The 24,021-nt window shown below is 33.3% G+C and overlaps 1 protein-coding gene across 1 annotated transcript in view; it reads left to right on the forward strand.

Annotated features, from left to right (window-relative positions):
• sntg2 (syntrophin, gamma 2) overlaps positions 1-24,021 on the forward strand; it is a 96,131-nt gene that overhangs the window by 43,382 nt on the left and 28,728 nt on the right. The window contains exons 9-12 of the mRNA XM_067368017.1: positions 6,173-6,300; positions 17,238-17,367; positions 20,616-20,654; positions 20,978-21,094. Coding sequence (XP_067224118.1) covers positions 6,173-6,300; positions 17,238-17,367; positions 20,616-20,654; positions 20,978-21,094 — 414 coding nt within the window. The remainder of the gene's footprint in view (positions 1-6,172; positions 6,301-17,237; positions 17,368-20,615; positions 20,655-20,977; positions 21,095-24,021) is intronic.

Here is a 24,021-nt window from a genome sequence, read left to right on the forward strand (position 1 = left end):
TTCAACGGCCGACGGGCTGCTGCTTTAGTATTTATTCATTTACATGCCTGCCAATAATTACTGCAGCAGCTCTTTTTGCCACTGAAATATCTAAAAAAAAAAAAAAAAGGTAAATGTAATACTTGGTACTGAAATAAAAAAAAAAAAAAAAAATGCAATACCGGTATGAATACTTACATGCTCCACATGTTGGTGCTGCGAAAACGGTCAAAATACTATCTTAATAAGGTATTAATGTAATTATTAATGGTGGATTTGTGTACAAATATTGGATCTGTGCTTTAAGCCTTGCTATGCAGCCCTAATAGACCTGTCTCTATTTATTATATGGTTAAAATTAAAAATATAAAAATAAAAACTGATTCAAGATATTAATAAATAATATAAAAGCATCTCAGTGATGATAAATTACAATAGTATGAACTATTTGGGCCTGTTTTTATTTGAGAAATAGTGAAATTTGACTGCTGTTGTTGTCTGGAGGAGTGGCAGAGATAGTGAAATGAAGAGCTGGTGTTTGACTCCTCGTGAGAGACGCTCTGTCAGTCTGATCCATCTTGACATGCCTGCGATATTTCATTCAGTGTCATCTAGGGCAGCACAACATGAAAGTCAAATCAAGTTTAATTATCCAGCCTCGGTCCGAATAAACAGCAGAGTGGAGAATATGACAGGAGAAAGAGCTTCACATGTGATTGGTGATAGCTTGAGAATTCAGCCACAAGTACAAGAATCCAGACAGAGATGAACTAAGGAGCTAATTATGCCCCCAAAAAAAACAAAAAAACAAGTGTCTTGTACAGGGAAAAAAAAAAAAAAAAAAAATGTGAGAAGTGCTTGCATGTGCAATTAGTTTATATATTTTTTTTATTTTCTAATTTCATTTTGATTTTAGTCATCTTATTGTGTTTTTTGTCATTTTTATTAATATTTATTTGCATGTTATTAATTGTAATAATTTTTATTCTTGCAGGTTGCAAGAGTAGGATTGCTAGGGTTGGTTGCAAGTGAAAAGAAACGTCTACTGTAGGATACGTGAAAGGATTTCATGTTGCATTTCCCCCTCTTCAAGTTTAGTTTCTGACTTTAACCTAAAATATGTTACATCTAGAAGCAAGGTCAGAAACGCCTCAAAAAATCTATACGCTCATCTTAAGCACACTGCAGGTACTGTGAAGCACCTGTACTGATATGTTTTGCAGAAAAATAGTGTGATTTTGATTTGATACGAATAGATTTATAAGCTTACTGACCTCACCGACTATTTGCATCCAAGAGATTCACACACTTCATGCATAATATTATGTTAATACTGATATGACTTATGGGATTTTGCTGTTGAAGTGAGTCGAGTACAAATGTGACGCACATTCTGAAGACTATAAACTGTGGATTTGACAAGTTGAATCTTTATGGCTTCCCAACCGCATTTGTAGCATTCAAAGGCTAACAGAAGTGTTCACAGTGGCTGAAACGTTCATCTGCTTTAGACTTTCATCATCTTTCTGCCAAGTTCACTGCAAAAAAGATTTTCCTACTTAGTAATGTGTCTTTCCGGTTCAAAGATCTAAAACATTCTTAAATCAAGATACATTTACTTAACAAGCAAAATGACAGTTTCTAAGTCTTGATTTATGAAAAATGTATTAAAATGAAATGAGTTTATGCTTAAAAACAAATATCTGCCAGTGGAGTGAGAAAAATAAGCTTGTTTTTCTTTTGAATAGAATGCAACAGTCGGGTTCTGGAAGTAAAATCTCCATTCATTTTCCCCATAGGGAAATAGATTTTTTAACAATAACTTATAAACCTTTAAAGACAGACCTGTTGTGAGCTTGGAGGTTATTAGTCAATGTGCTAGGTGTTACGGATGTGTAAGCAGGAGAGATGAGGTGAAATACGGAGATCCACAAACAATAGGGTTTAATGATAATCCAGGAGTATAATACAACATGGTACCTAAACACAACAGCATTAACAGAGAACGGACAGGGAGTGAGTCCAATATAAAGGCAGTGCTGATGAGGAAGTCCAGGTGCAGGTGATCCGTGATGATGGGGAGAAGACGAGGGAAGTGAGTGCAGGTGTGGAGACAAGAGGATCATGGGAAATGGAGTCCGGGAGACAAGGGATCTGTGACACTAGGCCGTTAGCCTGAATTATTTCAACTTATATTTAAAATAATTGTATTTAACGGAATTTGTGAAGAAAAACTACATTACCCATGATGCTGTACAGAAAATTCCACCAATCAGAGAGTCGAAACAAGCAAATTCTTTAGCTTTAGCTTTAGATTATTTTATGACATAATCATGTCAATCTCGCTATGCTCTAAAAAATACTTGTGTTTGAATATGTATGCATTTTTTTTTTTTTTTCAATGAACAAAATCAACATTTATAAATGAGTAGTTTTATATTTCTCCATCATGAAGCAATACTTCATGGCATTGTAGTTCTTTTCCTCACTAAAGGCGTTAAGTTCACAGTCTTGTATTTTTTGTCAGATTTTCAAACGCTTTTTTGCTTCAAATCAAAGTTTAATGTTGTGATTCTCCTGGTTGGTTTGGTTCATGGCTTATAACGCTTTAACCAAGGCTTGTTTTGAAATCCCTATGGGAGAAATGAATGGAAAAAATAATAATGTAACCAACGCCGTTGAAAAAGAGGACAGGCACTGTTGCACTCTAAGTCTACGTCTTTTATACCATATTGGCAAATATTTTTTCTTGTGTTTAGGATCATTGTCATGATGGAAAAGTGCACGACGACCAAGGGCACGGAGTGATGGTAGCATCTTCTCTTTCAGTATAGAGCAGTACATCTGTGAATTCATGATGCCATCCATGAAATGCAGCTCCTGACACCAGCAGCACTCATGCAGCTCCACATAAGGACACTGACACCTCCATGTTTCACTGTAGACACCATGCAGTTTTCTTTGTATTCCTCACCTTTGTGACTCCATACAGTTTTGAAGCCATCGGTTCCACAAACATTTATCTTGGTCTCATCACTCCAGAGTCCCAGTAGTCTTCATCTTTGTCAGCATGAGCCCTGGCAAACTCTAGGAGGGCTTTTTTGTGCCTTGGCTTTAGGAGAGTTTTCTTTCGTGGCCGTTCCTCTGCAGTGTACGCCGTATTGTGTCACAGGAAATAGTCACCCCAGTTTGGCTTTCTACGTCTTTAGATAAAGTGCATAGCATAAATGAGTACAACCCCTCTGAACGCATACAAAAGATGTATTTTCTTTATGATCACTAATTCAATTCATGGAAAGATGGCAAAACTAAAATGTATTAAACATATACATAATAAAAACTGAGAAATATATGTTATTAATAGCTATAAAATAAGTATATTAGCCAATTTAGTTTAAATTAAGGATTGCACACCCTAGATTTAATTCAACAAATGCATAATATTCTAGTACTTAGTATTTCCTCCATAATTTTGAACATACTGCTCTGACCCTTCTTGGAACGGAGTGAACAAGTTCATGACAGATTGTCACATCTGTCCTGTTTAACTCCTGGATGATGAGCTCCTAAAATGCCCTGATCTTTAATGGGGAGTGTTGCTCAACTCGTCTCTACAGAATCATCCACAGGTGCTCAAGAGTGTTAAGATTGAGTGCAATACAGAAGGTTTTTCACCTTGGGAGGATGAATATCCTCATTGTCATGTAGAAAAAATGCCCAACAATGCAGGGAATGAGGAAAGGGTGACATCTTCTGTTTCAAGTTTGTGTATTAAATCACACAGTGGTGCTTTATCAATGCTGTCATGAATTCCCACACACCTCCCTCACACCTTCAGCACTCATACATCCCTATATAAGAGCTTTACTACCTCTGAACTTTACTGTGGGAACCAGGCACTTCTCACTGTACTCCTCCTCTAGCAACACCAAAACATGCTGGATGCTGTTAGATCCAAAATGATTGATTTGGTCTCATGACTCCCAGAATATATATTTTGTAAATATGGGCTTTGGATTTTTATTGTGCTTTGGCTACAGTAGGTAGATCCAGTGAGAACAACATCTTACTCTGTGAGATAAACAGTCACTATTTTCATAGCTGGCTCTGAGACACTTGCTTGGTATTTCTCCTGGTCTTTGTCTAGCAAAAAAAATCCCTCATCTCTAAATGAAAGCTTAAAATGAAGGCCTGATTATTTCAGGGGCCTTGTCACAAGTTCGTTGTTTTTGAATTTCTGTGTTTAGAAGGGTGTATTCATTTTTGCTACACAAGATTTGATCACCTTGATAAGAAAATCTTATTTTCCTGAATAATTTTGACATGCTTCTTAGGTAATTGATTAAGCAGACTTGATGGAACATTTTATCTCTAAAGAACCCTAACATGTCTTCCAAGTAATTGAGTAATTGCTGACTTTCTGAAGTTTCAGAGGGGGTGTACTCATTTATGCTGTGCACTGTAACTGCAGTGAACTTGCATGCCGATTTTCTTCAACCCTTCTCATCAGAAGATGCTCCTGTTGAGGTATTAACTTCTGTGGACGACCTGGACGTCTCTGTGAGATGGTTGCAGTTCCATCTTTTTTAAATTTTTGTACCACTTTTTCTGCAGTATTCTGACTGATAAGTAAAGATTTGCTGATCTTCTTGTAACCTTCACCTTTCTGGTGTAAAGAAATTATTTTCTTTCTCAGGTCTTGTGACATTTCTCTTCCATGTGGTGCCATTGCTGACAGCATGAAATGGGAAGGGATTTTAACACCCTTTTATAGTCATCTGTCTGCTGGACACCTGTGTAATGAATAATTAGACTCACCTGTGGTTGAATTCTTGTTAAATTAGACATTTGTAGTCTACAATTTAGCTTTGCTCCAGAGACTTTCAGTGGGGTGTACTCATTTTTGCATCACCCTAATTTGAGAAAAAACATTTTGTTCTCTAAGTTATATTATTAACCTTACTTTCATGTTATAAGTTAAACTTAGTCTTGTCAACATTTTGGAAATATTTTTTTGTGTTCATTGAGATATTGTTTAAAATGTTACTTTTCAAAGGGGGTGAACTCATTTACACTTCTGTGAAGTTTCAGCTCAAAATACCCCACAGATCATTTATACCATGTTATAAATGCCCATTTTTGAGTGGAAGGAAAAACATGCTGTTTTCGTGCATGTGTCTTTAAACGGAGCCTGTACAGCTCGTGCCTCGGATACTCTGCTAAAAACTAACAAAACATCTGTTTAGATTTGATTATCATCTTAATCAATCTTGTCCTGTGAGTATTAAACTAAGTTCTTTCACATCTAATAGCGCTTAAACTGTCAAATACACATAAGATTATGTCAAAAACACACAAAGTTCACATAAACACAGTCGGTTATGTCTGTGAACGTAAACGGCAGGGAAAGAAATCACATGTGTATATTAGATCTGTGTATTAAAGTGACAGCAGCGTAATATAAAGTACCTACTGCTGTTTATGCTGTTAATATGAACCAAACAACAAAAGAAAAACAGAAAATCACTCACTGCTCTTGACTGAATAACTTTAGTAGTTTTAAAAAGAATACATTTCTTACTAATTTGCTGCTGTTAAATTCTCTGGCGAGGAGATAAACATGGCGGACTGTGTACAGCTCACTCAGGGGAGGAGCTAAGATAATAGGGTGGAGTCCATCAGCAGTTGTGGGCGGGGCTTCCTTACTCTTACCCTACCCTAAATCTGGAACCGCTTGTTTGCAAAGACTGTTTATGATTTATGGGGTTATAATAAAGGAGTGGATGGATTATTTATTTATTTATTTCATTTTAGGCTGGTTGTTTACACATTGTGGACACACATCTGTGTTCAAAAACCTTATAAAAGTCAATTTTGCATAATACGTCCCCTTTAAGAATGTATAGATATTTGTACTGTGTTCTCATAGTGTGTCTGTGTGTGTGAATATGCTTGAAAATATCACGTATTTAAGTGAGGCAACTATAATCCTCATTCATTTGTAAAATACTGCAGGATAACATTGAACTGGAGTTATTATCTGTCGAGTCCGAGCGCCGCGGTTGCTTTTGAATCATGGGACACGGTTGTTATGAGGCCGCTGGCACCGTGATCAAAGGGCAGCGGATGGCGCTGAAAACGAGATGTTTCTGCTCTGCCCTCTCACTCTCTCCCTCTCATTTATTCCATCTAGGCCCCGTCGTCGCCCTCCTCACCTTCGGCTAATGAACCAAAGTATGAGAAACGCTGGCTCGATGCCGTCACCCTCCCTCTCTTCATGGCTCGAATCTCTCGACGCAAAGCTGGAACCGACAAATTAAGGTACGGTAATCCGTTGCGATGCTGCACGAGCTGTAAGGTTGGTCACGCGGCCGCTCTGACTGTTGGTTTTTCGAGCATTTTTCATTTAGGTGAGAGGATGTTAAATCCAATATCTATGCGGCGGCATGCCGTGTCTGGAAAGGTCAGTGATGCAGCAACCAGCGTGAGGAGAGCAGGTCAAAAAGAAGTGGCTCTGACTTTAGTCAGCTGACATCGAATGTAGAATGATAGCATATCACATAGTCATTCTGAGAAAAGAAATCTATAAATACGCACTTTGAAACTCAAAGGTTTTGATTGCAGCAGGTGGAAAGCTGAGAGATTCGTTTCTCATCCTTAATTAGGCAGAATGCATAATCTGAATGTGCATTTGCTTCGGGAGTTTCGTTTCTGACAACTTTGGTTTTAACCCTATAAAGCCTACTGTATAATGTTTGATAGACACATTTCTCAGGCCTGAAAATGATCGACATGATCAAAACTTTGCTAAAAAACACAATCATGCCCTCTGTCATCTGATTCATGTTGACATTATTAGCAGATATAGAGTGACAACTGATGTTTTTATGCATTTTATGTAAGTATTGTGTTAACTTATACTGTTATAAAGATCTCAGTGATTTACATTACGAGCTTCAGAATTTCATCTTACTTTTTTATAAATATCAGCATCTGCACAAAAACTCATATTTTTGCTCAGTTTGGACCTCTAAATAAAACTGAGCTGTTTTTCCCTCCATGTTCTCATTATACACTAAAAAATGCTGGGTTAAAAACAACCCAAGTTGGGTTGAAAATAGACAAACCCAGCGATTGTTTGCCCAACCTGCTGGGTAGTTTTATTTAACTCAACTGTTGTTTAAAAATTACTGTATTGCTTTCTTAAAATGAACCCAAAATATGTTGAGAATGAACATGTATTAATATATTTAATAAATAACATTTAATAATTTTTAATTAATAATAATTAAACAATAAACATTTATTAAATTGCTTAATCAATGTTCACCTTTTGATGATTATAGTTGCCTCTAGTAATTATGTGTCTGATTTTTAATTTCCAACATATTTTGGGTTCATTTTAAGCCAGACATTAGGGTTGTTATGTTATCTTTGTTGTTCTTCTGTGTTTTAATAAATTTGTGTTATCAGAATCACCGTCATTCTTTCATTTGGCCTAGGAAAATGGTCTGTAAAGGTATTTATTAACCAGACAAAAGTTAATTGATGTTCGCTGAATTCTTAAACTGCCGCTTCAGTGCAGTATAGCCACAGAGCTATGTAACAATGAGCACGATCTCCCGAGACACTACAATAGGCTACTAGTAATTCATTAATAAGGGCTGTTTTCTTGTACAAAATTAAATATTTTAAGTTAAATGTACAGTGTTAGACATGTAAAAAAGACAAGTTTCTAACAATGTCAAGATCAAATGCCTGAAATGTTATTTTCGTCTCTGGCATAGACTACAGTATTTAAAATAGCATATATGCATTAGTTATATTCTAAATTTAATTTACAGAGCAATTCCTGCAAAGATTTTAGGTTAACTATAGTCTATAGAAGAGACTAGGATTAGTGTGTGTATTTTTTTACAGTCTATGGTGTCGACTCGCAGCAGAGCGGGGGTGTGGCATCTCGTCTCTCCATCGGCACAACCCTGCCAGCCATGTAGTCATTTTTAAACAATAGTTGAGTTAAATAAAACTGCCCAGCACGTTGGGCAAACATTTAACCCAACCGCTGGGTTAAAACAACCTAATCGCAAGTTTTTCAGTGTATCATACTATATCAGCCATAAAAACCTGATGTATCAACAAAGATGCACATGCTTTTTTAAAACATATTTTCTCTAAAGTTTCGATAAACTGCTCTATTTCAAAAAATGAGATTTTTCTGACTATCATTTCAAATGCTAGGCTTTCCAGGGTTAAATATGTTTTACTGTTATTGACTTGTTTTTCTGTTTATCAACTTTACTATGAACTTTTCTGTGAGTACGACTCCTCCATTGATTTAAATGATTTTTGAGAAAGTACATCATGTATTTTTAAACTTTAAAACATCTAAAGGTGCATTATTATGCTTGACCTTTCATGAAGGAGTTTCTTTTTTTTTTTTTTTTCAAAATTCAGTTTTCTTCAATTTTAATGGTTAAATTAAATTTTAGTAATAAAACTTGATGTCTAGTTAATTGAAATCATGCAACTTATTAATTTAACAACAATTGATTAAAAGTTTAACAAGCCCAATGTAATATGTTTTATTTTTCTTTATGTTAAATTCAGTTTTATTTGTATTCAGTTATATTTTAGGTTTTAAGTCTGGATTCCATTTTAATGGTTTAATTCAATTTTAATAATCAAAAAGCATGTCTAATTAGTTGAATTCATAAAAACAACAATTTTAGGATTTTTTTTTTTTTTTTCAGAAATTCTGTTTTGTGTATTTAAATTTTTCTGGCAATCAAATGAAGGCATAAAAACATGAATTTATTTTTTTAGTCATGACATTAAACAATCTTTTTTGTCAAACAAAGTGCTGCACAAAAGAGCTTTACTGTTCAAATGAAAACATGGAAGAAAAATTATGACTATTTTATAAAAAAACTAAGTTTTAATAATAATTTGTTAATATGTGTTAATATTATTATTGCACTGAGACGTAGCTAAATTCTACATTACAACAGTAATATATTTCTGTCACAATTTCTTTACGTTAAACCAAACTTTTATTTTGCCGGGTTGCAGTGAAGACCTTTGAGCTTCTTTGTGTTTATGATATGACGATAGTTTTTTTTCTCAAATGAAAATGGTAAAACGCTCATGAAGTGACTCTGGAGATGAAGTTCATGCATTAATGTCCTCATATAGTGAGGCGGCAGAGGCTGAAAACACGTGCCACTCGTGCTTCAGTGTGTGTGAGGTAAATGAAACCATGCGCCTGCGCCATTCATTCACACAGAGACACAGAACATGCAGGATTCATATTTAAATAGTCTTTTGCAATTTAATATTCACAGACACTAGATCTGATTTAAGTGTACTGACCTACTTTTTATTTATTCATCAAAAATTTGACAAATTCTGTGACTCTGCATAATTCTGTTTTTATGACTGGATTCCGCGATCCAGTCCGTGTTTTCACAGAAATCATAGGACCCTATATTAAGCAGACAGGCTACTAATACTGTCTAATACTAGCACTAGTCAACTAATAATAACTGCTAGTTGACAAGTAGTTGCAAAGTTAGTAGAAAGTCTAAAGTGGAGCATCGAAATTAAGTGTTACCTAAGCTTTAACTGGGATTTCACATCTCAGTGCAATTCCCACAGTGCGAATGTAAGATGCTTCCAGAACCACCTTTTTGCGAAAGTCTCCTGTGAGACGATGAACTTTTGGCCTTGTCGTGCCCAAAGCGTCTTTGCAATATCTCGTCCCTTTCCTTTTGCTGTCCGCAGCCGCTCCGTCTGCTATTCTTCTCCCATTCGTTATAACCCTCTCTCCATGTATGCCGATGCCCGATGAAAACGCCTCTCTCCAGACTAATAGATTTTTTATTGTGTTCTGTCACTCACTCGGGCGGCTTCTTGGTTTCAAAGCACTTGGCTACAGACTGCTGGTAGTTCAAGCAGAACATTACATTCTCCAGGCAATTTCTATCTGAAAAAGGCAAAGCACTGAATGGCTGCATCTCACACATGGTTGGCATTAATTGAAATCATGCCATTTATTGAATTGCTTTATTGGAAAAGTTAGAAAGTGCAAAGCTACTAAAGATGTGTTCAGTGTTTCTATTTGCTCTGTAATATCACCTCAGTAATAAAGAAGTCTTGCTCTCATGTGACAGCATGATTTAATGCATTAGAAATGTTTATCTGATGTGGCTTCGGAGGTTTTGAAGCCCTCGTGTGGCCTTTGCATTTGTCCTTCATTAGCAAAGATGATTAAATCTACATCCTAAAGGCCACAATGGAAACGATTGCTCAAATATATGTTCTGACCCGACAGTTGTAGCGCTGTCACTTTCTGTTGAACTCAACTGACAGCTATCATTAAATAGTCAGTCCAGCAAATCAAAGTGTAATTCATCTGTGGCGTGCTCCAAACACACACTGAAATTAAATGTCAAAGCTGCCCCATTATATACAATTGATGGTGGAGTGAGTGTGACAACCCTGTCTTCCAACAAATGCATTTCATCCCTCGAAATTTGTATTGATAGCTTTTCACATTTAAAACAAACGGAAATAACCAGGTTGCATAATCTGAACTGATGGCTATGGAAGCTTGTTTCCACCAAGAAATAAAAATAAAAAAGTTAATTGCGAGTTTATGTCTCACAATTCTGACTTGTTTGATATAAAGTCAGAATTGCGTGATATAAAGTCAGAATTGTGAGGTATAAAGTCAGAATTGCGTGATATAAAATCAGAATTGCGAGATATAAAGTCAGAATTGCGAGATATAAAGTCAGAATTGCGAGATATAAAGTCAGAATTGCGAGATATAAAGTCAGAATTGCGAGATATGAAGTCAGAATTGCGAGATATAAAATCAGAATTGCGTGATATAAAGTCAGAATTGCGTGATATAAAATCAGAATTGTGTGATATAAAATCAGAATTGCGAGATATAAAATCAGAATTGCGTGATATAAAGTCAGAATTGTGTGATATAAAATCAGAATTGTGTGATATAAAATCAGAATTGCGAGATATAAAATCAGAATTGTGTGATATAAAATCAGAATTGCGAGATATAAAATCAGAATTGCGTGATATAAAGTCAGAATTGTGTGATATAAAATCAGAATTGCGAGATATAAAGTCAGAATTGTGTGATATAAAATCAGAATTGCGAGATATAAAATCAGAATTGCGAGATATAAAGTCAGAATTGTGTGATATAAAATCAGAATTGTGAGATATAAAATCAGAATTGCGAGATATAAAGTCAGAATTGTGTGATATAAAATCAGAATTGCGAGATATAAAATCAGAATTGCGAGATATAAAGTCAGAATTGTGTGATATAAAATCAGAATTGCGAGATATAAAATCAGAATTGCGAGATATAAAGTCAGAATTGTGTGATATAAAATCAGAATTGTGAGATATAAAATCAGAATTGCGAGATATAAAGTCAGAATTGTGTGATATAAAATCAGAATTGCGAGATATAAAATCAGAATTGCGAGATATAAAGTCAGAATTGTGTGATATAAAATCAGAATTGCGAGATATAAAATCAGAATTGCGAGATATAAAGTCAGAATTGCGTGATATAAAATCAGAATTGCGAGATATAAAATCAGAATTGCGAGATATAAAGTCAGAATTGTGTGATATAAAATCAGAATTGTGAGATATAAAGTCAGAATTGCGAGTTATAAAGTCAGAATTGCGAGTTATAAAGTCAGAATTGCGTGATATAAAATCAGAATTGCGTGATATAAAATCAGAATTGCGAGATATAAAATCAGAATTGCGTGATATAAAGTAAGAATTGTGTGATATAAAATCAGAATTGCGTGATATAAAATCAGAATTGCGAGATATAAAATCAGAATTGCGTGATATAAAGTCAGAATTGCGTGATATAAAGTCAGAATTGCGAGTTATAAAGTCAGAATTGCGAGTTATGAAGTCAGAATTGCGAGATATAAAGTCAGAATTGCGTGATATAAAATCAGAATTGCGAGATATAAAGTCAGAATTGCGTGATATAAAGTCAGAATTGCGTGATATAAAGTCAGAATTGCGAGATATAAAGTCAGAATTGTGAGATATAAAGTCAGAATTGCGAGATATAAAATCAGAATTGCGTGATATAAAGTCAGAATTGCGTGATATAAAATCAGAATTGTGAGATATAAAGTCAGAATTGCGAGATATAAAATCAGAATTGCGAGATATAAAGTCAGAATTGCGAGATATAAAGTCAGAATTGTGAGATATAAAATCAGAATTGCGAGATATAAAATCAGAATTGCGAGATATAAAGTCAGAATTGTGAGATATAAAGTCAGAATTGCGTGATATAAAATCAGAATTGCGAGATATAAAATCAGAATTGCGTGATATAAAGTCAGAATTGCGAGATATAAAGTCAGAATTGCGTGATATAAAGTCAGAATTGCGTGATATAAAATCAGAATTGCGAGATATAAAATCAGAATTGCGTGATATAAAGTCAGAATTGCGTGATATAAAATCAGAATTGCGTGATATAAAGTCAGAATTGCGTGATATAAAATCAGAATTGCGAGATATAAAGTCAGAATTGCGAGATATAAAATCAGAATTGCGAGATATAAAATCAGAATTGCGTGATATAAAGTCAGAATTGCGTGATATAAAATCAGAATTGCGAGATATAAAGTCAGAATTGCGTGATATAAAATCAGAATTGCGTGATATAAAGTCAGAATTGCGTGATATAAAATCAGAATTGCGTGATATAAAGTCAGAATTGCGTGATATAAAATCAGAATTGCGTGATATAAAGTCAGAATTGCGTGATATAAAATCAGAATTGTGTGATATAAAGTCAGAATTGCGAGATATAAAATCAGAATTGCGAGATATAAAGTCAGAATTGCGTGATATAAAATCAGAATTGCGTGATATAAAGTCAGAATTGCGAGATATAAAATCAGAATTGCGAGATATAAAGTCAGAATTGCGTGATATAAAATCAGAATTGCGTGATATAAAATCAGAATTGCGTGATATAAAGTCAGAATTGTGTGATATAAAATCAGAATTGCGTGATATAAAGTCAGAATTGTGTGATATAAAATCAGAATTGCGTGATATAAAGTCAGAATTGCGTGATATAAAATCAGAATTGTGTGATATAAAGTCAGAATTGCGTGATATAAAATCAGAATTGTGAGTTATAAAGTCAGAATTGCAAGATATAAAATCAGTATTGCGAGATATAAAATCAGAATTGTGAGTTATAAAGTCAGAATTGCGTGATATAAAATCAGAATTGCGAGATATAAAGTCAGAATTGCGTGATATAAAGTCAGAATTGCGTGATATAAAATCAGAATTGCGTGATATAAAGTCAGAATTGCGAGATATAAAATCAGAATTGCGAGATATAAAGTCAGAATTGCGTGATATAAAATCAGAATTGCGTGATATAAAGTCAGAATTGCGTGATATAAAATCAGAATTGTGTGATATAAAGTCAGAATTGCGAGATATAAAATCAGAATTGCGAGATATAAAGTCAGAATTGCGTGATATAAAATCAGAATTGCGTGATATAAAGTCAGAATTGCGAGATATAAAATCAGAATTGCGAGATATAAAGTCAGAATTGCGTGATATAAAATCAGAATTGCGTGATATAAAATCAGAATTGCGTGATATAAAGTCAGAATTGTGTGATATAAAATCAGAATTGCGTGATATAAAGTCAGAATTGTGTGATATAAAATCAGAATTGCGTGATATAAAGTCAGAATTGCGTGATATAAAATCAGAATTGTGAGTTATAAAGTCAGAATTGCGAGATATAAAATCAGTATTGCGAGATATAAAATCAGAATTGTGAGTTATAAAGTCAGAATTGCGTGATATAAAATCAGAATTGCGAGATATAAAGTCAGAATTGCGTGATATAAAGTCAGAATTGCGTGATATAAAATCAGAATTGCGTGATATAAAGTCAGAATTGCGAGATATAAAATCAGAATTGCGAGATATAAAGTCAGAATTGCGTGATATAAAATCAGAATTGCGTGATATAAAATCAGAATTGCGTGATATAAAGTCAGAATTGCGTGATATAAAGTCAGAATTGCGTGATATAAAATCAGAATTGCGTGATATAAAGTCAGAATTGCGTGATATAAAATCAGAATTGCGTGATATAAAGTCAGAATTGCGAGATATAAAATCAGAATTGCGAGATATAAAGTCAGAATTGCGTGATATAAAATCAGAATTGCGTGATATAAAATCAGAATTGCGTGATATAAAGTCAGAATTGTGTGATATAAAATCAGAATTGCGTGATATAAAGTCAGAATTGTGTGATATAAAATCAGAATTGCGTGATATAAAGTCAGAATTGCGTGATATAAAATCAGAATTGCGTGATATAAAGTCAGAATTGCGTGATATAAAATCAGAATTGTGAGTTATAAAGTCAGAATTGCGAGATATAAAATCAGTATTGCGAGATATAAAATCAGAATTGTGAGTTATAAAGTCAGAATTGCGTGATATAAAATCAGAATTGCGAGATATAAAGTCAGAATTGCGTGATATAAAATCAGAATTGCGTGATATAAAATCAGAATTGCGAGATATAAAATCAGTATTGCGTGATATAAAGTCAGAATTGTGTGATATAAAGTCAGAATTGCGTGATATAAAATCAGAATTGCGTGATATAAAATCAGTATTGCGTGATATAAAATCAGAATTGCGAGATATAAAGTCAGAATTGCGAGATATAAAGTCAGAATTGCATGATAAAAAGTCAGAATTGCGAGATATAAAGTCAGAATTGCGAGATATAAAGTCAGAATTGCGAGATAAAACTTGAAAGTGCAATGCGCAATATGGCGGAATAAGTCCCGCCTTCTAAATAAAAGAGCCAATCGAGATTTTGCTGTGGGATTTGTAGACTGTCTGTTCTTATGTCATGAATATTTAATTTATTTAGTTATTATTACTTGGAGTTCACAGTCTGCATGAATCATCTGGGAATTTGCACTGTAAATCATTTGTGACTGAAATGTATGATTCAATCCTCTACAAATCCTGGCTATACTTGTCGCTTTAGTACTTGCAATGTACAATATATCTCTGATTTCTTATTCATCTCTTCATCAATACTAGAATAAACCTCTATGGCCTTGAAGATTTGATCAGGCATTGTTTCGTTCTTGCATCATGAACTACAGAGTTTATTTTACCACAGTGAGTCACTCCAGCAACAATGGCTCAGTTCAGAATAGAGTCCTCGTACTGCTGACCACATACTGTGCACTGTGTACTCTATGCTGCTGCATGCTGATTTTTAAAAATAGTTTGTGAAAGCTTGTGAAATTATAGACAATAAATGTTTCAACCTGAAGCATGCTTATCAGGTGACCTCCCTGTGGTAGAATCGATGATGAGTTATTAGGGGCCAAGCGCTAAAGGTGTGTAGGCACCTATTCTTCTTCCGCTCTTGGAGTCTATGGCAGAACTGCTTGCGGGAAAGTTATGAAATTTGGCACGCTGATAGACGCCAGTCTGAACTGTCACCACAGCAAATTTAGAGTCACTAACTCAATCCCTCTAGCGCCACCAACTGTCCAAACTTGCACTTATATTTATTATAATATAATATAATATATATATATATATATGCATCTTCAGACCATGTCGACAAAAAGTCGAAAACCATTTTCAAAAAACGTGCAAACGTTTAAAGCTTTATCTCCTCAACGCTTTAGTGTATTCAGACTAAACTTGGTCCCTGGCACGAGCATGACCTGAGTTTACATGCTGCATTTCAGAGATATGAAAAATGGCTATTTTTACTTATCAGCATATCAGCCATTTTGGGCGTCGACCATTTTGCATTTTCGAAAACATGGGTTGTTGACTAAATGCTTATGGCCGAATGTTAAAATTTCGATAGTAAGTGCCAAAAAAATGCAATCAAAGTCAGGTGTGGGTATTTTTTAATGTGTTTATACATATAAATGTCTATAACTCTTAAATCAAATTAGATATTTTTTACCAAATTTGACACGCTTATGTATGGGGCACTCTGAGGACACACAAAAAACTGCACCACTTGGTGGCGCTATAATTGAACAACACATGAAATTGGTACAGAACTACAGAACTGTTCGTCTGATTGACTTCAAAATCGACATACAGTGTCTTTGTCTCAGTTGCTGTCATAGTCCATTATGACATTGTTAGTCTGCTGCTAGCTTTCTTGTTTGCTTCTGTTGTGTTTGGCCCCTTAATTGCTGCTTGCAGCTATATTTAGTAGTAGTAGTAGTAGTAGTAGGGCTGGGCGATACTATCGTATGCGATTGTCACATGCATTTCGCCAGTAAAGCCGGTTCCCTAATTACCGCTAAATCGCCATCACCTGCTTTCAAATGGAGCGGCATTTAATAGACAGAAACGTAGATCACTGACAAGCTACGCAATATCGCGTTCATTATCACAGATGAATCGCCTTCGATAATGAACGCGATATTGCGTAGCTCGTCAGTGAACTACGGCTCTGTCTATTAAATGCCGCTCCATTTGAAAGCAGGTGATGGCGATTTAGCGGTAATTAGGGAACCGGCTTTACTGAGAAAATGCGCGTGACAATCGCATGCGATATATCGCCCAGCCCTAAGTAGTAGTAATACTACTATTTTTATTAATTTATTATTTTAAATGCATTATCATTGTTATTATTAGTAGTTGTTGTAATATTAATAATGCCTTTATTTTTCATTCATTTATTTTTAATTTATTATATATTATGTATTTATTATTTCATTTATTATTATAGTATTAATTTAGTAATAATTTATTAGTAGTAGTAGTAGTAGTAGTATTGGTAGTAGTCATAGTAATACTTTTATTTGTATTTAGTTATTTACTCCATTTTTATTTATAATTATTTTATTTATTCATTACATTATTTGAATGATTAATTTAGTAATACTTTATTATTAGTAGTAGTAGTAGTAGTAGTATTAATAATAATATTATTATTAAATTCCATAAATAAACACACTAATAGTAATAAATAATAACCATAAAATCCAGGTATTTCATACATACAGAAAATCTGCACATTGTAAATAATCAGTTTGATTTATTCATAGTATGGTATGCCAGTGTTGTACTTGTATCAGCGTATTTAATATTTCATATTCTTTTTTATCCTCCTCTTCTTCTTCCAGATCGAACAGTTTTGAAGTCATTGCCTTAGATGGAGTTTGCACGCACGTTCTACAATTTTGCACTGCAGGAGAAAGCACAGACTGGCTTCAAGCAATATCAACCAACATCAACGATTTGACACAGGAGAGCGTAAGTAACATGCATGATCTGCTGAGACGATTGGCGTAAGTGAAACTGTGAGAGATGTTGGGTTTATGGTCCTCTGAACTCCAGGCCTGTGTAAACTACAACTATAGAAGATGGCAGAGATGTGATTATGATCAGTCAGTTAAGACTAATATTTATTTTTCATGCATTGACATACAACAATCAACAATAATAGAATAGAATAGAATAGAATAGAATAGAATAGAATAGAATAGAATAGAATAGAATAGAATAGAATAGAATAGAATATTGTGTGTTGCTGCATTGGGTTATCCATGGTTCCTACATTATTTTTTTCATTATTTAATATTTAGCACTAATTAACACTTTAATAAAATGCATTAAAATTTGATTCACATTTTTGTTGCTCAACCACTATTATATTGTTGCTCAACCATTATTAGGTCCATGCTCACCTTAGTAATAAATTATATGAGTGTTTTCAGTCAGGGTTTCGTTCTAAGCATAGTACAGAAACCGCCTTAGTGAGAGTAACTAATGATCTGTTAATGGCTGCTGATGGAGGGCGCTTATCTATTTTTGTTTTGCTTGATTTGACTGCAGCTTTTGACATCATCTCTCAAAATATTCTTTTGAACCGTTTATCCGCTATCACTGGTATTCCTTTCACCTGGTTCACTTCATACCATTCAAACCGTACACAGTTTGTACAACTAAAAAATGTTCAATCCCAACCTTCTTCTGTTAGCTGTGGTGTCCCCCAAGGCTCTGTCCTAGGTCCCCCATTATTTCTACTTTACCGTCTCTCACTTGGTAATATTTTCTCTAAATAGGGTATTAAATTCCACTGTTACGCATACCGACTGCCTTCACGAATTAAAAGTTTGGTTTTCTGCCAACTTTCTCAAAGTTAATGGCAGTAAGACTGAAGTACTCCTTATTGGTACTTACCTAGGCGTGACTATATATATATATATATATATATATTACTCTTTATTGGTGAATCTTACAAAGTTACGCCTATGTTGTGCCAATAAGGAGTACTTCTGGAGCCCCTAAAGGTACATAGTGATGAAAAAAATATTAGATGGGAGGAAAAAAATATATCTCAATGCTTTTGTGTTCGCTCGCAAAACCTTTGCGTTCCCCCGAGAAACTTTGAGTTCGCTCGCAAAACTTTTCTGTTCTTTGTGAGCAAACGCAAAGCTTCTCGGGGGAACGCAAAAGAATTGACAAATAATTTTTCCTCCCATCTCATATTTTCTGTTTCTCTTACCATGTCCCTTCAGGGGCTCCGTAAGATGCAGAAGATCTGAACACAGCAAAAGTTCCAGTTACATATTCATATTTCAACCTGAGAACTGTCATGAAATGGTCTTCAGCTTCACTCTGCTGGCATCCAGTCCAGTGCATTTGCAAATTATATTATATTATATTATATTATATTATATTATATTATATTATATTATATTATATTATATTATATTATATTATATTATATTATATTGTATTATATTATATTATATTATATTATATTATATTATATTATATTATATTATATTATATTATATTATATTATATTATATTATATTAAAATAGTACTTAAGCAACTGTAGCTCAACCACTATTTTAATATATTTACTATTTTTAGGTTGCTTTCTTTAAAAAAAACAAAACAAAAAAAACATCATGATTCCCAGATTCATGCTTTCTTGGACCTAATTCATAAGTCATAATGCTGCTCTCAGAACCAACCTCTTGCCAAGAATATTGCCTAACGATCTCATTTCCTGTGCGTTGTTTTAATTAGTGCGCTGATGATCCAATGGGCTTTTTCTCAGGCGTGCACTAAATGACTGTCACACAGCTGCCTGTTTTACGTGCAATTACTGCACTTACGTCACCTAATGATGGATACAGAGTCTGATTGCTAAATGTCCAATTAAGAGCTGATTGTATGTGCGAGAGGGAAGCGGAACTGTTATTGTGGTGACCTATAACCTATAAATAGAGCGTGTGACACATGCTTGAGCAGCGAGGATGATGGGAGATGAGTGTTGTTTGACACATTCTGACCCGCGAGCGGATTATTGGCTGATAAGTCGACTTTGGCTGTGATTCACTGGCAGGCCAGTATACTGTCAATCACTGATGACAAGCAGGACTGATTTAGAAAGAGAGCAGCCTCGAAAGCAACTCGCTGTTTGTGCACTTTATGTTTGAACTGAAAATACATTCTTCCCTATATCTATAATGCATTATGAAACTCTCTATATATACTGATGTATAATATATGTTTAATGCATTATGTTTTCTTGAAGAATGTCAATTAATAATAATACTTGCCTATTCATGGTTTCGCCTTTAGTGAGTGTAATGCATATCCATAAGATTTAGTCATAAGAACATGCATCATAATGATTTATGAATATTGTTTTACTGCATTATAGATATGTTTTATACTGCATACATAGGTGTTATGCCAAGATTATACCAGTCATGATTATATCAGTCATTTCAGTCAAATAATATTATTAAAAAAGAATGGAAATTTATGGAAACTTTTCTGAACACATGATAAATAAACATAGAAATAATATTATATTACTATATGTGATACATATAGTAATATAATATTATATTATATATATATATATATATATATATATATATATATATATATATATATATATATATATATATATATATATATATATATAAAATTTCCAAGTACATTATTAAACAATCAATAGCTAGTAATTTCATTACAATTGTAATTAGTGATATATTTTAACCCATTAAAATATAGAACTGAATGTCATATTATATCAGTTAAAAATAAAGGGGAAAAAAACATAACTGGTGCATTACTGCGACTCACCTTGTATTATATTATATTATATTATATTATATTATATTATATTATATTATATTATATTATATTATATTATATTATATTATATTATATTATATTATATTATATTATATTATATTATTATTTTAATATATTTACTATTTTTAGTAAATTTATTAAAATAAATTATATTAAATTCAAATTATATTCATTAATTTTACATTATATTTAAATATAATAATTTTAAAAAATATGTATTGTTAAAATTGAAATATATATATTTAAATTGATTTATTAAAGAATAAATAGCTGTTAATTTCATTATAGTTGTAATTAGTGATAAATATTAAATAAAGATCAATATACAGATTGAAAAATATGGTCATTGATTTTGAAATGTTTTTGTTTGTTTCAGATAAAGACGGCAAATAAATACTGTTCTCCTGATGATCAGGTAGGTCATTTGTACAATGACATATTCCTCTAAATCATAGGATAGAAAGTAATTATCCTTATTGTGCCAGTTCTTTAACAGCCTCAGAATATGTCATAATCATGACAATAACCCGTCTCACTGCGATCGTGTAATGACCTCTGGCTCTTTGTTGCATTTTGATTAGTAATTCATAAGCAGCAGAGTGTAATCCAGTCATATTTACTCAGGAGAAATCCAATACTGGCAGAGGAAACCCTGCCAATGTGTGCTGAACACACAAAGATGTTGGAATTCACCGGGGTTCAGTGGGATTGATTTTCCGGGATTGTTTTCTCCTGCAGATTGTCCACATGGGTTGGGTGTGTGAGCAGCTCCAGGGCAGCGACGCCGATTCGACACGCGGCTGCAGGTTTCTGGCGTTGAGAGGCTCTTCCCTTCTCATCTTCAGGAGTCCTCCTGTAAGTTCATCCATGTGTTTACAGACACTCAGTATTCAATCCGGCAGAGAATTACAGTATTTTCACACGTGAATGTGAAACACTCGCAAAAACAGTTCTGCCACAAAACCAGCCAGTATTTGAGCTACTGTAAAGTTGCTGTGTCACTGATATAATATAATATAATATAATATAATATAATATAATATAATATAATATAATATAATATAATATAATATAATATAATATAATATAATATAATATAATATAATATAATATAATATAATATAAATATCGATCTGAATATATTATCTCAGCTTAATAATAATATAAAAAATGTAGGGTCTATGACTAACACGACATAAATATTACTGTAGCTCAACTACTATATATTATATTATATTATATTATATTATATTATATTATATTATATTATATTATATTATATTATATTATATTATATTATATTATATTATATTATATTATATTATATTATATTATATTTGTTAATAATAATAATAATAATAATATATACACGTACATGTATGTATTTGTGTTATAATTATATATATATATATATATATATATATATATATATATATATATAATTATAACACAAATATATAGACACACACACAGTGCACAGCATAAATGAGTACACCCCCTCTGAACAAATAAAAACAATGTATTTTCTTTGATCACTAATACAATTCATGGAAAGATGGCAAAACTAAAATGTATTAAACATATACATAAAAAAAAGAGAAATATATGTCATTAATAGCTATAAAATAAGTATATTAGCCAATTTAGTTTAAATTAAGGATTGCACACCCTAGATTTAATTCAACAAATGCATAATATTCTAGTACTTAGTATTTCCTCCATAATTTTGAACATACTGCTCTGACCCTTCTTGGAACGGAGTGAACAAGTTCATGACAGATTGTCACATCTATCCTGTTTAACTCCTGGATGATGAGCTCCTAAAATGCCCTGATCTTTAATGGGGAGTGTTGCTCAACTCGTCTCTACAGAATCATCCACAGGTGCTCAAGAGTGTTAAGATTGAGTGCAATACAGAAGGTTTTTCACCTTGGGAGAATGCATATCCTCATTGTCATGTTAAAAAAAAAAGCCAAACAATGCAGGGAATGAGGAAAGGGTGACATCTTCTGTTTCAAGTTTGTGTATTAAATCACACAGTGGTGCTTTATCAATGCTGTCATGAATTCCCACACACCTCCCTCACACCTTCAGCACTCATACATCCCTATATAAGAGCTTTACTACCGCTGAACTTTACTGTGGGAACCAGGCACTTCTGACTGTACTTTGCAACTGTTAGATCCAAAATTATTGATTTGGTCTCATCAGACCAGAGTATTGACTCCCAGAATGTATATTTTGTAAATATAGGCTTTGGATTTGTATTGTGCTTTGGCTACAGTAGGTAGTTCCAGTGAGAACATCAACCATGCATGTCATTTTGCAGGTTGCATCTTACTCTGTGAGATGAACAGTCACTCTTTTCATATTTTTTGCTGGCTCTGAGACACTCGCTTGGTATTTCTCCTGCTCATTGTCTAGCAAAAAAATCCCTCATCCCTAAATGAAAGCTTAAAATGAAGGACTGATTATTTCAGTTCATTGTTTTTGAATTTCTGTGTTACTTTTGCTATATTTTCACACTTAAAACAATGATTTGGTATTATACCACGGTCCTCTTTTGTGTTAAGAAATAAGTCTCCTGACAGTTCTCTCCCAAGTGCTTCCATTGTTGTCCGCATTAAGTGTGAGAATGATTCAGTGGGCTATATAACACTTTTAATTGTCAAGAACTTACTTCTCTGTAAATGTTTTTGTTCAACATCTTACCTGTTGATCAAACATTGCCTTAAACTTACACTTTTTTATTTAGTAACTTGTAGAAGGGTGTATTCATTTTTGCTACACAACATTTTATCGCCTTATTTTCCTGAATAATTTTGACATGCTTCTTTGGTAATTGATTAAGCAGACTTGCTGGAACATTATATCTCTAAAGAACATGTCTTCTAAGTAAATGAGTAATTGCTGACTTTCAGAAGTTGCAGAGCGGGTGTACTCATTTATGCTGTGCACTGTGTGTGTATATATATGTATGTCTGCATATATTAGGTCTGTAATCTAATTAACTACACAATGTGGTGATTAATTAATCGCAAATTAATCACATATCAAATTTGTCCGATAAATTACCTTCAAAAGATAATTTAAAGTCATTGTGTTAAATAAGAAAAGCATCAAAAATTTACATTACAAAAAAAAATAGCTTTAGAATGTTTTTTTTTTTATTATTATTATTTGATTCAACATAGAATTTATTGCACATAAACATTTAGGCTTTAATGGCCATGATTGTAAATAAATGATGACAGAATTTTCAAACTGCTGATCCATTCAAGAATGAAGTAAATGGCTCTCTTTATTATTGAATTTATCATTGAAAAAGTCTTTGAATTATTGATTGACCAATTGATTCACTTAAAACGCTTCATTCAGAAACTAAACATTCATGTGTTTTGATCGAAGAAGCAAAACAGTTCTGCTCTGGCTTTATATTTTCTTCTGCAAAATTGGGAAAAACAGACAATATATTTTGTCTAAAATATAACAATATTAAATTCTTATTTATTTATTTAGCTGTTGTATAAAAACATTATCACATTTGCACTTGTGCTATTCAGGACAAAAACAGCACTCATGTGATATTGCTTTACTATATCATGATATAAATATGAGACAAAAACTAATACAGGGGCATTTTTGCCCTGATATCTTAAATTTTAGGGTCATCCAACTGTATTAGGCTCCATTTTCGTGAGAATAATATCTCATGTAGCATTACATTTACCTCAGGCAAGTCATTTAGTGTCCACAGCATGTTAGTTCACTAGAGAAATGAA

This window comes from Chanodichthys erythropterus, chromosome 18, assembly GCF_024489055.1.
Source record: "Chanodichthys erythropterus isolate Z2021 chromosome 18, ASM2448905v1, whole genome shotgun sequence".
Lineage (NCBI taxonomy): Eukaryota > Metazoa > Chordata > Actinopteri > Cypriniformes > Xenocyprididae > Chanodichthys > Chanodichthys erythropterus.